Genomic DNA, 18,455 nt, shown 5'->3' on the forward strand with positions numbered 1-18,455 from the left:
AGGAAAAGTGCCTGAAAGAGAGGTTAGGAAGGGCGGAGAAAGGCAATGGATAGCTTTGGGGCAGAACACCTCTGTGTCTTTCCCTCTTTTCAAACGCTTCTCATCAGCCTCCTCCCAGAGATGTGCAATAATTTCATTGCTGGAAAGTCCCTGAGCTCTGGTAACCTCCAGGCCCCACATATGAATCTTACTTGCTTTTCTTTCTCAAAGCTAAAGCAGGAGCAGTGGTGATTTAAAGGGAAACTCATTTATATATATTGCCTGAAGGTCCTGTAGCACTTATGGTTCATAAACTGTATCTAGTGTTATATTTCCCAGTTAAGACACCCCAGAAAGCCAAAGGACATAATTCTAATACTTTATTTGTTTAAAATTTTTTAAAAATGTTTATTCATCTTTTGAGAGAGAGAGAGAGACAGTGCCAGTGAGCACGGGGGAGTGGCAGAGAGAGAAGGAGTCACAGAATCCAAAGCAGGCTCTAGGCTCTGAGGTGTCAGCACAGAGCCTGACACGGGGCTGGAATTCACAGACTGAGAGATCTTGACCTGAGCTAAAGTTGGGTGCTTAATCGACTGAGCCACCCAGCTGTCCCTCTAATACTTTATTTCTTTGTGACTGAATTCAAATTTAGTCTTTAGTTACTTCCCTTTATACTCCTTACCTCCAATACCCGCCTCAGGTGGAAAACTTATCCTGGACATTTCCTGGTAAATTCAATTTTATCTGGTGATATTTTTCTTTTCTTTTCTTTTCTTTTCTTTTCTTTTCTTTTCTTTTCTTTCTTTCTTTCTTTCTTTTTTCCTTTTAAATTAAAGTCGATATATATAGCTCAGTCCTAGAAAAAAATCAGAATTCTATTTCAGTCTTTCCTTTCCCTCCTCTCAAGCTCCCTTCCTCCACATTTTGGGGTATCACACAAACACTGTGCTTCATCTGTGGGAGGCAGACTTACTAACTTCACAGTAAGAAGTTTGCTAACATGACTAGGTTGGTGGGAGTAACAGGGTGGGAGAAACTCCAATATCTGGCTCACATTGACTGCCCTGCTGCAGTCAGGACTGGCCACGTAATTTAGAGGGCTCAGTGCATAATGGAGATGTGTGGCCTCTAGTTCAAAAATGATGAAGGATTTCAAGACAACAACAGCAGAGCATTAAACTGAGTGCAGGGCTCTGTGCAATTGCATGGATCACATGCTTTATAAAGCCATCTTACCTATGTTCTCTTGTCATCTCCTAGCCTGGCTTCAGGTAAAAGTAGTGGCCACAGCTCTTTCTGGGGAAGTGTCCTCCTGTCTGTCCTGCTGTCTTAGAATCCTACCATAATTCTCATAGGTGTTAGAGATTCCCTGAAATGTAGCTATGCCTTTTGTCGCATCCTCTCTTTGGGTGGTGTGCTTTGAAGCCCTCTGCCTTGGTAACTCTTCTAGTAGCATCTCTCCAAGATACCTTCCACCCTTGCTGGGCACTCAGCCACTTGTATATCTTATACTTAGTGGTTATCAGTCTCTATTACCCCCTTTGTATGCACACATGCTGCTCAATCTCTATCATCTGTCTGCATATCCCATGGCATGACTGATGCCAGTGGGAATCCTACTCTCAAATTGTAGTATATCAGGTTCTCCCACCTTAGATTCCTCAAACATTGTGAAGGAACTTTTTATATTTATGTTCTTCTTTAAATTATCTGGAGGAGAAGAAGAGGATAGATAGACAGGCAGATGGCATGGTTACTGTATTATCTTTTCCCTCATTTTTTTTCTTCTTTCTTATTTTCAGCCATTTTTCTAATGACTGTAAACTGGGGGAGGGAGTGGGGAGTAGCAGAATCCAGCTCCATTTCTCCCAGTTTAAATGCACCTACTAATTATAATTGTCACCAAGTCTAATCAGGGTTGGCAAACTAGAGGCTAGGGGTCGAAGGTGGCCACACCCATCTGTTGATGTATTGTCTGTGGCTACAGCAGAATTGAGTAAATGCAACAGAAACCAAAAGGCCTGCAAAATCCCAAATATTTAATATTTACTTCTTTACAGTAAAAGTGGCTGACTCCTGTGCTAGACAACCACAGCTGAAAGTAAAGTGTCTGTCTCTGGTGGTAGCTATATGGGGGTGTTGAGAGGTGTTGGATGATCTCAGTAGTTAATCTGCCTCAGATGAATACTTCCTGCATTACTACCGCTAGTAAATATTCTCACATACATACAGAGTAGAATAGGCATTATGATTTCACATATACGTAGTGGGTAGAACAAACATTATTATCCTCATTTTACAGATAGGAAAGCTACCAGTTGGAGAAGTGAGGTAGCTTATCCAGGGTTACGGAATAAGTGAATGTGGGGTTAGCACTGGGGACATGGCTTTATTGATTCCTTAGGGCTAATGACAAACATCTCCAGGAGGACTCAGCATGTTAGGAAAACACATGCTAAGGATGTTGCTGTATGAGGTCGTGGGACCCCTTAAGGTCCTCTGTGGGGTTGGGGTATGCTGAGGTAGCACGGCTGGAAGGTGGAGAAAAAGAAGTGGCTTGGGGCCATTATTCCAAAAGGTGGTGACTCATTTTCTTACATACTTCCTGCACACACAGTGTCTGAAACTTGTGTATTATGGTAGCATGACATTTTCTATGGGTTAGATTCCTGATGCATCATAATTAGCTAATCACAAAGTTCTATTTACTCTTTTTACCAGCCTTTGCATTCACATGGAAACCAAGCTTTATGAAGATTGGATGATTGGTGTAAAATTCATAGCCTCCTCACACAGTATCAGACTGATAAGAAGCTGTAAACATCAGATAAATATGTCTGACAATTACGTGGCTTCTGTTGCATTCATAGAATGTGATTCAACAGAAATATCTTTTACTTTTTTCTTGCTTGATGTATAAAGTAGCTGTGCTCTGTTTTCAATTTAGGCTCCCTATACTCTGATCTAGCCCAAGATGAAGGATGTTCAGAGGTAATTAGAAAAGACAGAAGTCAGGAAGAGTTCAAAACAGACACAACCCATGACTCGCTACATTACAACAGATTTTAATTTGCTCTTTTATGTTAAGAAATGGTCTAGAGACTGAAAAGAAAAGGCATTTAAAGGACACCTGAATACAATTGACATATGGGCAGGCAATTAGAACACATGAAGTCATCATAGGCACACAGATGGGGCGATCCATGCAGTATTTCGTCTTCTCCCTTGGTAGCACGAAGCAGTGATGTCCAGACCACTGCATGTGTTTCTCCTCGTGGAAGTTAACCCATCTTGTTGACATTGACCAGCAGTTGTGATTTGCCTCACATTTCTTGCAAATGCAATAAAATTATTTACGAATAGTTGCTGCAGAAAGGCATTTTTTTCTAAAAGAAAACTTGTCCAGTTAGTTGGCTTACTAAAGCAATCAACTACTGAGCAAACTAGAATTTTTTTAAATTTGCCTAATTAAACAAATCTTTTCGATTCATATCCAGTCGTAAAACAATTGTCATGCTCCTGGAGTCTTAGTTACTTTTTCAATTCAAAAAATTAGAAGTCAATGGTGCAAGGGCAAAGTTCCTCTTCAGCTTTGTTGAAAACCTCAAGCACTGAGAAGTAGAGGCAGCATAAGGGGAGCAGTGGGGGAAGAGAATGTGGTCTTAAGAATAAGGTATGACACCAGTAGAACTTAGAGAAAAATATCCGCTGGAACAGTAGGATTCTGAATTAATTATTGTTGTTTGGGACTATTTAGTGGATGTTAATACCCTGAGAACTTTCAGTTCTATAACAGTGTGGCTATGGATTCATTTGTATTGCGGTAGTCCCGGTATGATGGGAAAAGCTTCCGTTCAGATTTCCCCCTGCATAAGGAGAATCCAAGCAGGCTTGCATTCTAGCTCAGGCTTTCCCAGGTACTTGGCCATGTTATTTTGGGCAAATGTCTAAATCTCTCTAAGCCTCATTTTCCTTATCTTTATAGGGGGAATAATTATAGTAGCTGCTTTATGGACTGTTATCAGAATTTCACGAAATGATGCTATATATGTCAGGTAGTTAACCCAATGCTGAGACCATAATAAGCTCTTTAGTAAATGTCAGTTATTATTTCTGTGGATAGACGTAATATCTAAGAACAATTCATCAACTATAGACTGCTGAGATATAGTCTAAGGTATTTGTCTTTCGGTCTACAGATAGATCTTTTGTTAGTGGAAGGGAAATGACTGATTCTTATACTATTCTGGGGCTGGACCGTTCCAGGAGTGATGAAATGCAGGAAGGAATTCTGGTTCCAGCTAAGCAGGAGTCTGGTAATTTTCCAGAGATGTTCTCTTTGTCACATGATAAAACCAATGTTTAGCAATTTTAATTCAACTAAATAGTAACACTTTTTAGAGGCCATAGGTACTGTTAAAATGTCTGAAAAAACTGTAGGGCTCGAGTAGAAAGAATATAAGGAAAATTAACCAGAAAACCAAAGCGTTGTCTTAATCACTTACATTTTAGGCCTTATTCTTTCTTGGTAATCAACGACTATGTATTATATACTATGTCTAGTAGAACAGTGACACGAGAATTACAATAATAAGTATTATAAATATAAAAATATTTAAAATGTATTTGAGGTTCAAGAATGAGTCATTAATGTTGAAAATGCCAGAAAAATGTGATGTCATTATGTCATTGTTTCTTTATAAAATAGTATATTTCCAGATAGTTAAATGCTTTTCTCTTTTATACAATTGACAGTACCCTTATTTCTTTTTTTCTTTTCTTTTTTCTTTTTTTAATGTTTATTTCTGAGAGAGAGAGAGAGAGGCAGAGACAGAGAGAGAGAGACAGAGAGAGAGAGATAGACACATGAACATGGGAGGGGCAGAGAGACGGGAGACACAGAGAGGGGGGAGCCGAAGCAGGCTCCAGGCTCTTAGCTGTCAGCACAGAGCCTGATGTGGGGCTCGAACCCACAAGCCATGAGGTCATGACCTGAACCGAAGTTGGAGGCTTAACCGACTGAGTCACCCAAGTGCCTTGACAGTACCCTTATTTCTGTGAAGGAAGTGAAAAGAATAACAGCAAACCCCAAACTTGTTAGGATAATAGAAGTAAGTATAAAGAGGTGAACTGACAGTTGGCAAGGCAGGTCATCCTATTTTGCATTCAAAGTTTTAAAACCCTCACATTGTACATTCATTTAGACTCAAGTATCCAATTATGAAATATTTATTTCATGGCAGTTCCCTGATCTATTATTTTATTATTTTTTTTCTGGAAACTTTTTTCAGGTTTGCTTTTATCTTCCTTGAAGGATATTAAACAGAAATCTATAAAATATTTCACCATGGTTTTAGGCTAGGGTAGAATAATATTTTGCTACAGTTATAAAATTTTCCTTGAACTTTTGATAACAACATCACTGCAATGACTCCAAGAGAATCCCCTTTCTCGAATTCTAACATTTTGTGGCATTATGTAGAAGAATTTTTAGTTGGTCTGGATATATCTGTCTTAGTAGAATGAAAATACCTTACTTAAACAAAAAACCTTGGTTATTTTGAAGATTTTATGAGTATAGATAATGGGCAGTGAAAAATCATTTAACATGGCTTGTTTCTAAATAGGATGAAGAAAATGAAAGAAAATCATAAAGGAAATTTAAGAGTAAACTTAGGAACACTTGTGAACAGTTTGTGTCACTAGAATGAATGATCATCTCATGAGAAATGTTTGAACATTTCATGAGTTGACTAGTTATAATTAGACTTAACCAAGTAAATAAGATATGCAGAGGGAGTACTCTGGCATTGGTAGAGAATAAACTAGTTGATTTGATGGGTCTTTTACATTTTAAAATTCACGTAAAACTAGAACAGATGTTTTCTTTTGCCTTTAGTTTTGGGCGTTTGGGATATTGTCATTTATGTCCAACAGAAAGAACCAGGACAGTTCCATGCTAATGTTCTGGAGGCCCCACTTACAGCAGGCCTTTTGCCAGGCCACACTGTAAAAAGTAGGCTTTTCTGTAATTGTGTGCTTTCCTTTTTACTATGTACTATAATTTTTCCTTATAATTCTATAAAATAATTTAAAAATAGAAATTGTATGAATAAAATTATTGTGACATCTCACTCTATGCACTAGGTAAGTTCTTGGAAAAGTATATAGATAAAATAAAAACAGACAGAGGCTGGATACATGAGAAGCATAGGAAATATGCCAAAACCTAATTTATACAGAAAAAAAATTTTCTTGGTGGTAGGGATGGGGAGTATTGCAGCCAAGGTTGAATCGTAACATGAAAAGACAAATCTGAAAGGAGGCAAGAGCAAGAGTGAGAAAAGGGAAGAGGAAAATTCAGGGTCAAGACTTGCAGAAGCTAATGAAGGTAGGCACTAGAATGAGTATTTCATTGCTGTAGACTTTTTTGTTTGTTTTTTCCTTGTTCAAATGCTCTAGAAATACTTGTTACTTCAGCATAAATGGCTTAAAGTCTTTATAAACATTTTCTGATTCCTAGGATATTATTCATCTGACAGTATGCTCTGGTGATTGCCCAATATAATGGGGGGCAGGGGACGAAGAAGAGGGATGGCCATAGATAAAAGAGGAAGGTTTGAAATGATATTTGATATTTCTTTTCACACCCTAGTCAGCCAATTCCACGCAAAGTATTGCTGACTAATTACTATGAAAGGAAAAGTAAGTGTATTTCTTGAACTGTGTTAAGATAATTTACTTATTAAAAGAGGAATTTGTGCCCCAGATAACATTGATTCATAAAAAAGGGCGGGATGGTTACAAATCTGATGTGAAGTTTCAGTTTATACCTTTTACTTAAGGAGAACTTTCTTCAAAGGATGTGTACTGGGGTAAAGCAAAAGTATTTTTGGCTTCTTTCAGAAATTTTGTTGTCTATATGTCCCAAACTGGCAGCCATTCAACCAACTATTGAGAGCCTACAGCGTGCCAGATGCCTTTTCTGTTACCTACCTGGTATTTCTGTAAACACAATGGGCAGGATTTGGCCAATTCTGATTAAATGTTTACTATTGTTCGGCTCCGGGGCTTTTAACACAAATGATCCCTGTTCAGACTTCACATCCTGTTTTCATAACCTGTATCCTTAATATTTAGCCAGGTTGCTTCTTGGGAAGGTTTAAAAATGATTCATCATTTCACAAGTTCTGCAGCAGTTTATGATTTTAGCAAAAGTGTTTTCACTTAGCAAACTAATTTCAATTGCTGGTGTGAGTTTTGCATGAGTGTCTGTGGAAGATGAATGGATTTCTCCAACTCTATAATGTGAAGTGAAAAGCATTACCTTAGTAAGCATTTGAAAATTTTTCTGGATCATCTGATTTACAGGGCATTCCCTGACGCCTACAAATTTGCGTGTGTTTAAGAACTTGGAGGAAAGCCATATAGTGAGTAGGTATATAGAATAAGACCTGGGTTCAAATCCCAGCTCTTCTATTCACTAAGAGTAGTTGAGTGATCCAGAAAAAAGATATTTAATCTCTTTCAACCTCAGTGGCATATCTATAAAACTGAGAATAATAACACCTACCTCCCCAGGGTTTATGTGAATGTTAATCTAAATGAAATGCCATATGTAAAATGCTTAGCACACTGTGTAGCACTTAAACATATGTGAGAGCTGTTAGAATAAGGAAGAGCATGACTGTCACTAAATGTGATACATGGAAGTCATTATTGTCTTGACATTTTCTACCTACAAAATAAACTAGTTTAAAGTGGACATTATTGGGGTGCCTGGCTGGCTCAATTGGAAGAGGATGAAACTCTTGATCTTGGGGTCATGAGTTCAAGCCCCACATTAGGTGTAGAGATTACTAAAAAAAATAAGTAAACTTTAAAAATAAATAAGTGGGGTGCCTGGGTGGCTCAGTTGGTTAAGTGTCCGACTTCGGCTGAGGTCATGATCTCACGGTTCGTGGGTTCAAGCTCTGCATTGGGCTCTGTGCTGACAGCTCAGAGCCTGGAGTCTGCTTTGAATTCTTTGTATCCTTCTCTCTCTGTCCCTCCCCTGCTCGTTCGCTGTATCACTATGTCTCTCAAAAATAAATAAATGTGTAAAAAAATTTAAAAATAAATAAGTAAAATAAACAAAGTGAACATTATTGATGGCAGACTTGGTTATACTATTGATAGATTATGTTTTTCTCTTTTGTATATGGTGTCTACTTCCTTCCTAAAACATTTCTAGTTTTTTATCTCTGAGGGCTTTTACATTCTTGAGATAGGATAGGTGCTGACTACTGACTTTGTTGTGGAGATAAAAACAGTAGACCCTATTTGGATCACTAAGAAAGGGCTAAAATCCATGTGCACATATCAAAGGAAAAGCAATTAAAGTGAAATTTCAGTATCACAGAGGAAAAATATTTGCTAATACAGAATTAACATCGTGGTCTAGCACGTGAGATTTGTATTTTTAATCAAAGTGAAATAATATGGAAGAGAATAGGTAACTCAAGATTTTGAGCTGATTAGTGATATAAAATAATTAGATAATTCTAAAATATGTGGTTTTTGTGTAAGAGTAGTAAGTTCTGTAACTATTTCTATAATCAAAATTAATGAATATAATTCCATTAATTCTGTAAAATCTATTAATACTACAATATAGTTTATTTCAAAATGTGTCAGACTGAAATTTTTTAGAAAATACTAAATATAAAGATAGTTTTAATAAGTAAAGGTCACTTTCTGTATATTTGTAAATATGGTTGAGTAAATGCATATAACATAGATAATTAGGCATTTGTTCTAATTTGGGAATACCCAAATGCTGTACATCCTACAAAAGATATAAAAAAGTCCAAGGAAATAAGACACCAACACATGCTACAGTCAAATATAAATGCTGTGTATGGTTAAGGCCATGTATGATAAAATTTAAAACATCACCACCTTACTTCCTGTGCTTTGGGAGCTATTGTCTGGAATTTTTTATTAATGCATCATCTAAATTGACATTGTCAAATCAATATCAGATGCACCATCCCAAAGAGCCTTGATATTTTATAGAGAAAAATTCACATGTGGTATAGAGTTGTAGGGAGTCACAATTTAGTTTGGGAAGCCCATGTGTCTTAGTTATGTTATATAGCAGGTAAAAACTTAAATTTGCAATTGTTGGGCAATTTTTCCTCTACGCTTTTAGGTTCTTGGCTGATATACTCCTATAACAAAAAGACAAATTAATAGGAAAAAAAACAGAAGTTTAGTAACATGTATACCTTTTCTATACATGGGAGAGAAAGTCTCAAGCCATCACCTTAATATGTCATCAGCTAAAGACAAAAGAAGATTTGGGGGTGAGAGGTTACCTCCTGGGAGGTTACCAGGAAAAGCACCGTGAATAAGGGTAAAGTGTGCAGATTTAAGTCCTTACTTTCTCTACTGAGAAGATTTTCTAGGAATTTAGTCATTCTTCTCTTCTTGGTACAGACAGGGAGACACCATTACAAATGGAGATTTCCCTTATCAATTTAATGTTTCTTACAAAAGGGTAACTTCTCAGTTTTCAGAGCTTCACATGTGTCTAACATTTCTTAAATAATTGATATGCCAAAGAAGCGTATTTTGTTCCCCTTCAAAACTTTCTATTCATTATCTCTCTCTCTCTCTCTTTTTTTTTTTTTTTGGCTGGGAGATTAAGTCAGTCCTCTCTGCCCACAAACTGTGGTGAAGCTAGTAGGTCTGCGCCGAAGTGCTCTGGCTTCCATTACAAAGAGACATCTATTCTTTCTTCACCAGGAAACACAAAAGATGCTCTAAAATTTCAAGAACCAATCACTGAGTGAATCAGAAAGTAGGGTGCCAGTGTTAAGAACCATTTCTTCAGTTTATATTGTTCAAATTCAGGGTGCTTTAGAAAGTACACACACACACACACACACACACACACACACACACACACACACCAGGGTCCATTTGGTTATAAGAGTTCAGTTCAAAAAAGGAGCATGAATGTAGATTTCAAGATTTGTTGGGAGAATTGAATATGCACTATCTGAAAGGAAACATCACACTATATTTATTTTTCTATTATAAACTAGTGTTTTGAAAAACTTTCCTTGGTTTCTTAAGTATGGTTGGGTTCATAAAGGAAATTAACTTTCAGAAAACAGGTCTCTATTTTATCTGGAATGAGTAATGAAAATCCTGCTGCTTAGCTGTTTAAGGGAAGGACTATTTATACTATGAGTTTTAAATAAGTGCATGTGCTAAGCTACTATATTTGAGGGTTTAGGCAAATTTTGTAGTACAGCCCCCTGGATATTAGAGCTCTCTTTCCTGCACTTTGAGTCCTAGGCTTTGAGTTCATTTTGTTTGTTTGTAACATACCTGTCGGTCAAGTTCTTTTGCTCAGAGACTGACAGAGAATCTGGAAAGCATTCATAATGGAAACACCCAAATGTGCTACCCACGGGAGTAGTTACCTGCTGCTTTATCTTTTTTCTTTATTTTGCCTAAAAAAATTTATTTTTTTATTTTGAAATTGATCTGTTTTCTCCAATTCTTTGTGCTCTTATTCTTATTACTATAAATGGCACAAAAAAGAACAAAACAAAACAAACCCCTGATTTTGAAAAAGAGGCTATGGAAAAACAAAATTCCATATCACTAAAAACAACACCACCCTCTTCCCTTTGAATTTCCCTTTTCCTCTCTCCATTTTAAGTTCCCTCCACCCCATGTGGATTTTTCTGTACATTGTGACATCCAGCTGGTTCCTGGCAGGGTTTGATGTTTGAATTTTCTGATAGACTTAATTTAGAATCACTTTTTATTTTATTTTATTTTCCCCCCAAACCACAATCTATCTATCTATCTATCTATCTATCTATCTATCTATCTATTTATATATTTTTAATATATAAATCCAAGTTAGTTAACATATGGTATAATAACATCTGTTGTTGTCTGTGCCGTTAATTTTAGCCATAGAATCACTTTTTTAAAAATTCTTGTTTTATTTTATAACACCTTTTGATTCAGAGAACTATTGCAAACATAATACTGAGGGTTCCAATACATCCCACACCCAGTTTTCTCTGTAGTTAACATCTTACACTAGTATGGTACATTTATTACAATTTATGAACCAATATTGATACATTATTATTTTTTGATACGTTATTATTGACTAAAGCCCATGCTTTATTCATTTTCCTCAGTTTTTCTTGATAATGTCTTTTTTCTGTTCCAGAGTCCCACCTAGGGTGCCATATTGCATTTAGCTGTCATGTGTCCTTAGGTTCTGTTGGCTGTGACAGTTTTTCAGATTTTCTCTGTGTTTGTGTATTTTTTTAAAGTAGGCTCCATACCCTATGTGGGGCTCGACTCACGACCCTATCAAGAGTTGCATGCTCTACCAACTGAGACAGCCAGGTACCCCAGACTTGCTGTGTTTTTGATGACCTTGATCGTTTTAAAGATTACTGCTCAGCAGTTTTGTAGAATGTCTTTCAATTGGGGTCTGCCTGATGTTTTTCTCATTGACTTGGGTAATGTTTCTGGGGAGGAAGACCACAATGGTAAATTACCATTTTTATCCATCATATCAAAGATATATACTATCAATATGACTTAGCACTCTTGATGTTGACCTTAACTGCTTGGCTTGAGATGTTTGTCAGGTTAGAATCACATTTTCATTTTTTCCTGAAGACTATCAAAGCCTTTTCCTGATGATTTTAATGACATTCATTAAAGCTATAAGGAAGCTAACTGGGACTGATCTTTTGGTTTTTACTTATTAGTGATGTTATGAAGCTGCTAAAATTTTCTAAGTAGTTAGACAAAAATAATTTCACTGGTAGTAAAAACATCTTCTCTTTTTTCATGTGCTGTAGGTGGGAATGAGATCCCGAAACCAGGGTGGTGAAAGTTCATCCAATGGGCATCTCTCCTGCCCCAAGTCCTCTATCATCAGCAATGCTGATGATAAAAGTTTCTCAGAAGATGCAAAAAAGAAGAATAAATCAAACAGAAAGGAGGATGATGTCATGGCCTCAGGAACTGTCAAACGACACCTAAAACCATCTGGAGAAAGCGAGCGAAAGAATAAGAAATCCTTGGAGTTATCCAAAGAAGACCTTATACAGCTACTCAGTATAATGGAAGGAGAGTTGCAGGTAAAGTCAAATTTTCTCAACTATGAGTCTCTAGTTCCTAAGCTATAAAAGTGAGAGACTATGAATCCATCTCCCTCACTGGACTGTGAACTTCATAGGGAAAGGGGCTATGTTTTTCTTATTAATTTCAAAATCCCTGCTACAAGTTTTTACCAAATAAATATTTGTGGAATGAACGAATGAATGAATCAATGAATAGATGTCAATTCCAACTTCCAGCTTCTCTAGCAGCAGACAATTTCTTCATAATATGATGAACACAGGATCCTGTCCTTAGTAACCAGTGAGGTTATCTAATTTAGCCATTGACTGTGGTTGAAAACTATAGAAAAGTCATGATTATTAGAGGGCGGAGTTTAGATCAATGATTACTTTTGCTTTTTTCTAAAAGGCAGATTAAAAGGGAGATAAAGAGATACAGGCAAAGGGAGAAGGAGAAAGAGAGTGAAAGAAAAAGCTTTGTTTAAACCAGCCTTACTCTTTTTTATTTTTTCGTAACTTTCAGGTTTAATTTGCTACACCATCACAGGAGTTGAGATGCACACAAATGAGCAGAGCGTGGTATTGTGAACATGTAATATTTTCACAAAGCGCTTTAAAGTCTATTATCTCATTTGATTTCAACAAAAATGTGGGTATTATTATCTATATTTTATGAGGAGGAATTTGAGGCCCAGAAGGGTTAATGGTTTGTCCAGATCTCATCTTAGTCCTCCTGATTCTGGTCCAGTGCTCTTTCCACTGCCATCCTCACCATGCTTCTGTAGCTGCCATAAACCAGGTCCCCCTTAAATGTATGCTTTTAGGGATCCAAGAGAGAGTTGGGATTCTTTTGAGTTTCTGAGCTCTGGACAGTTGTGTTTCTGAAAATGGGGGGAAAAACTTTTTTTTTTTTTTGGAGGAGAAAATGACTTAAGAGTGAAGTTGCTGTTTTCCTTTTCGTTTTTTTTTTAGACTCTTAGCCTGTATGAGCCTTGAGGGGAATGGTAACAATTGCATGAGATGAAACCTTTGTTTGGTGCTATTTGCATCAGGGATATTATTTGCAACTTACCCTAAACTAGGGTGGGCTAGCCTATCTGTTCCTGTTCTCATCTGTGTGTGCACACAGATAAGGAAACCCCTGGGGAAAAGAGAAATAGAAAACATACAAAACTCAAATTTTAAACAAAGAAACAAACACAATTGAACTTATCATTTATGGGCTGAGAAAAATCACATTTACATTTCACCGGGAAAGATGAGATTTTCCAGAATACCACCATTATTAGAAATAGCTTCACCACTCCCAGAAAGATGATTGTTTTGTCTATTAACATTTATTGTGTAAGGAGGCAGAATATATTAGTCTAACTTTTTAAGCTGCCCTCAATCGACAGATATTGACCTGAGTGAAAGGTACAATAGTTGTCTTGGAAATTTTCACAATGCAATGTCATCAGCTCCCTTCTTGCCAAGCATGGTGACTTGTTTGAAACCTGTGGCTCTTCCAGATTCTAATTTCTATAGAAGGCTGTTATAGTGGACTCTGGAAGGTATTTAAGATTCCTGTGGCTTTTATACTCATGGTATTGCCAGATATGGTTTCAGAGCCTAAGCATGCAAAATATAAGCCCACATACCCAAAACATTAAGGAAATTAGCCAGAAGGTGCCAAAGAAATGCATTTTGCTCTCCATTTAACTTTATAAATACTGGATACTTTACCTTGCATAATAGATATATTCCTGAACAGCAAGAAATAAGTAAAAAGTGTAAGATATATGTGGAGGAGGCAGTGAAAGAAAAGAGAAATGAAGGACCTGGTATTTTAAGAAATTTCATGGTGAATTCATTTGCAAAGCAAATAATCTATCCCCCTATATATTTCTATGCACACACATATATATGTAAGTGTATGTACTTGTAAATGCAGATTTTGAAATATTAGGTTTGTTTAAAATGAGAGTGTTCCTGTATTTAGAGCTGTAGATCTATGTTCTTGTAGCAGAAACCTGTCCTTTATTAGCATTGTCATGTGAGAGGGCGTGTGTGCTGTAGCTAAGAGTGGAAGGCAGTTGGCATTAGCAAATATGAGCGGGCTGGTGCAAATGTGGCAGCTGTGTGCCAGGTTTGCCAGACTAGAGATAAGAAAAAAATCTATGTAAAGTTCTCGTGCTGTGAATAGAGGCAGGGATATGCCTTGAGAGGTAAGTTACCTTCAGCTCAGGCCTCTATGCCATTCAGCTTGAACATTTAGCGAGTTGTCTTCCAGACCTTCAAAAGGCCACCCGTTACTCTCCTTTTATGGAATGGCTGGAGCTACTGTTCCAAGATTATATAAGATATTGGGGCCAATAGGCACCTTTGAGGAGTCTATTTACCTCATTTATATTAAAAATGTGAAACTGATACTCTGACAAATTATGTGACTTTCTCAAAGTTGCATAGCAATTTAGTTAACATTTGCTTATTTCCAAATTCCTTGTCTCTCAGTTCAATCTTCCTCTCATTATATTATTTACACTTGGGGATGTTCAAGGGTAAGATACAAGACCTTTATATTTATTCTTCATCTTGAGAATTTCTTTCAAGTAGTCTTCCAGTGTGAACTCCAGGGCCCAAACCATTTTTTATGTAAGAGAAATTGAGGATGGTTTCTTTCACATCCAGGTGGTAGAGTATGATCTGAGCCTTGAAGTTTGGTGTGATCTGGATCTTGAGAAAAATGGCAAAGAGCAAGGGTGCCACATGGCCATGGTCTGGGCCCTACACAACTTTGGGAGGCTTCACATTCACTAGGAGGGCTGTGCAGCAGCTTAGCCTTGGAGAGACTGGAACTATTTGTCAAAAGAAGTAGAGTGACACACAGAAAAAAGGGGCTTGTAACATTAGGGAGATAGACCAAGATCAAGTCTGCCTTTAGGAGAAGTACCTTGGAAGTGACTTGGGGACAAGGAGGAGATGGCAATTCACTCTTGTATTCATCTCTTGTATTCTCTCCATCTTGATATCCAGGGTTTTGGACATTATAAACAATTAGGTGTGTTTTCTGGTACCAGTGGTCTGCCGTCTTTGGAATCTGTTGTGTGATCTATGGGAATTTGTTTAGCCAACATTAAAACAGGAGGACCTTTATTGTTAGCATTGGTTCTTTGAAAAATTTGCAAATTTGCTGTTTTCTTTGCCAGTCCAGGTATCCAGTGAACTCTTGCAGTGCACTCTTGATGTGTATTAGAAATGGAGTTGCCCTTTTCAGGGATTTTGGCATTTTAAGGAGTCTTATCTAGAACTGGTGATGCCATGACCCATGTTTTGGAGAGGTACATCTTCCAGGCTTTTCAAGCCACACCTTAGCAGATGCAAGCCTGTCATTTCAGCACAATAGCTGGCCAATATTGCCTGCATAGAAGTAGCTGGGAATGGTTTCCATTATTATTCTTCTCTCACTGACTACTTCCAATAACAAGTACTTTCTAATAAATTGGAACATTTTTACTCTCTGGGTGAAAAACTGGTTACATATTTTCCAGACTAAACTGAAAATAATGAAATAGTATACCCAGGCTATCACTTGGGCACTATGATTAATTTCCCCTTGTATTTGTCCAAAAACAGCACTTTAAAGAAGCCAGTTGAATTGGCTGTACTAAAAACGACAAAAGTTCAAAGGAAATGCTACTCACATCAAAAAGCCGTAACACAGAAAACTTTGGCAGAAGGTTATTCTTGTAAAATGATTCAAAGATAGGATACTAATTAAATCTTTTCTTGATGCAAAAAACATTTAGCTGTTTTATATAGTAAATTTCCTTCATGTATCCACTTGAATACATTTTAGAAAAACAACCTCTGAAAAGTTTTCATCATTTTTCCCTTTGTTCTTATAGTTAGTTCTCTTTTACCTATGCAAAAGGAGGCTCGGAGAAATCTAGATAACACAACTAGATAATGCACCACCATTCCATTTGGCTTTGGTGTTTGCCAGGCTGAGTCAAGAGACAGAATCATCTGCACTTTGAAAAATCTACCTTTGTCCCATGTGACTGGCAGAAGAAGGTGTTATATTTCAAATATACTTACAAAATAGAGAATATGCCTGTGAATTACTAGAAGTTTTCTCTATTCTCTCCTTTTGGAGTTCCTAATCATTTTCTTTAATATTGTTGATTAGTTTTTCTTTACCTTTCTACCACCTACTGGAGATGAGCCCTGTACCTGTTCTTCTTTATTACTAAGAGAGTTCATTTATTCTTAGGGCATCAGTTCATTAATTCTAAATTGATTTTACAATATTTAAGAAATATCACTGTTCTAGAGATCTGAGTAATGCAAAGATGATGAATAATAATATGTGAAGCTAAAATATGATGAGCTCCTACTATGTGCCAAGCATGGTTTTAGGCACTGGGTACTATAGCCATCATGAAGAAAGAGCTCCTGACCTGGTAGTATAAATGAGAATATGTAGGAATGAACATTCTATAGGATAATTACAATGAAAATTATAGGAGTACAAAGGAGCTAAAGAAAATCTCAGGAGATGAATGAAAGCTTTGCTAAAGAATTGGACCATGAAGAATTGGTAGGCTTGGACAGGTAGAGATGAGTAGGGACCAACATGAACAAATTCAAACACAGAATGGGCAGGAAAGTATGGGTTATGTTCATCAGTAAATTGTCTTCCTTCAGTGGAGAAGTGTTTGGTGGAGGTAAAATTACACCTGAATTTGTATACTATAAATAAAACATCTGAATAAAAACAATAGAAGGATGGGGCACCTGGGTGGCTCAGTCAGTTGAGCATCCAACTTCAGCTCAGGTAATGATCTTGTGGTTCATGAGTTCAACCCTACATCTGGCTTGCTACTATCAACTTGGAGCCTGCTTTGGATCCTCTGTCCAACCCCCATTCCCTGCCTTTCCCCCATATGACCTCTCTCTCTCTCTCTCTCTTTCTCTCTCTCTCAAAAATAAATAAACATTAAAAAACCCAGTCAGAAGGAGTGAGGATCCCAGGAAAGTGGAGTGATGCGGAAGTCAAGGGAGTCAAGGTTAAAGAAGAGAGAGATTATGTCAGTAAAATCAGCAGAAAATTCAGTTGTATATGACTGAAGGGTGTTCTTTGGGTTTGTGGATCTGGAGATTATAGGGAGCATTTGCCAGAGCAGTTTTAGTGAGTTTAAATCTATTTTCAGTGGTTTGAGAAATGAAGGGAAGTTAAACAAATAGAATAACATGTTCTGTTGAAAACCTAAGAATTTAGAAAATCTTTTGTTTTTATTTTTGGTAACAGTTCATCAGAATTTTGTGGGGGTTTTTTTGGACATAGTCAAAAAAGTGAAATCCCCCCCCCTTTTTTTGGCATACCTGTAAATTATTTATCTGACACAGAGTAAGCCCTTAGTGTATATTGTTGACCTCCTGCTTTGAAATCACTATGTTGCTTTTCTCTACTTTCAGCTTTAAGTGAAAAATAAGGTTATTAAAAAGTAGGGGAGGCTAGAACAGTATTAATGCCAAGTCTTATGGGGGAGTATTGTAGAATCCCAAAGTTTTGGTAGTTGATCTTATTAGTGTTGACTTTGGGTCTCAGTTTACTGTCTGTATAAGACATATACTTCCTCCTTTCTGGAGTTGTTGTGATTACTATACTCAGTGAATATAGATGTTCATGAGTGGATAACTTTGGATAAGAAAGTAGAAGAAAGAGAGCATAGTAGCTAGTGGGAAACTCAGATCAGTGGAGGGTTTCTAATGATGAAAGAGAGTATGTGTTAACGGGTTAAAGGATATTAAGACCAGAAAGGAGCGAGGTCAATGTTATAGGAAAGAACAAGGATTTTTGATGAAGCAGAGTCTTGGAGGAAGCAGGAGGGAGGGAATAAAAGGTATAGTTTGGGTGTTGATCTTGGGTTTGCCTTTGAAAAAGAGGGACTACCTTTATCTTCTGTGACAGAGGGAGGAGAAAGAATGAATGGGGATGAAGATAATGTTTGTAGTGGAGGGGTGAGCAGTTGAGGGAGCTCTCCCGAAAGCCTCAACTTTCTCAGCAAAGAAAAGACAAAGTTATGTTCTGCTGAAAATGGGGAGAGCTGGGCCAAGTGGCAGTCTTAAGGATAATTACAGAAATGCCGAATCACTGCTAAGGGGAATGTTAGAGGAAGGTGATTGTGGACAGATAGGAGCATTGATAGGTGAAGTTTAGGATTTAGGCAGCAGAATCCATGTGTTTGCAGTGGCATTTTTTTTAATGTTTATTTTTGAGAGAGGGAGAGACAGAGAGAGAGAGAGAGAGAGAGAGAGAGAGAGAGAGAGAGAATG

General features: G+C 37.2%; 1 protein-coding gene across 4 annotated transcripts in view; it reads left to right on the forward strand.

Annotated features, from left to right (window-relative positions):
• FILIP1 (filamin A interacting protein 1) overlaps window positions 1-18,455 on the forward strand; it is a 183,788-nt gene that overhangs the window by 67,046 nt on the left and 98,287 nt on the right. For all 4 annotated transcript variants that reach the window (XM_015078204.3, XM_015078205.3, XM_053222559.1 and 1 more), the window contains one exon: window positions 11,871-12,152. In XM_015078204.3, the coding sequence (XP_014933690.1) occupies window positions 11,877-12,152 (276 nt within the window). In that variant the 5' untranslated portion in view covers window positions 11,871-11,876. Of the gene's footprint in view, window positions 1-11,870; window positions 12,153-18,455 lie in introns of those variants that run through there.

Source organism: Acinonyx jubatus, chromosome B2 (assembly GCF_027475565.1).
Source record: "Acinonyx jubatus isolate Ajub_Pintada_27869175 chromosome B2, VMU_Ajub_asm_v1.0, whole genome shotgun sequence".
NCBI lineage: Eukaryota > Metazoa > Chordata > Mammalia > Carnivora > Felidae > Acinonyx > Acinonyx jubatus.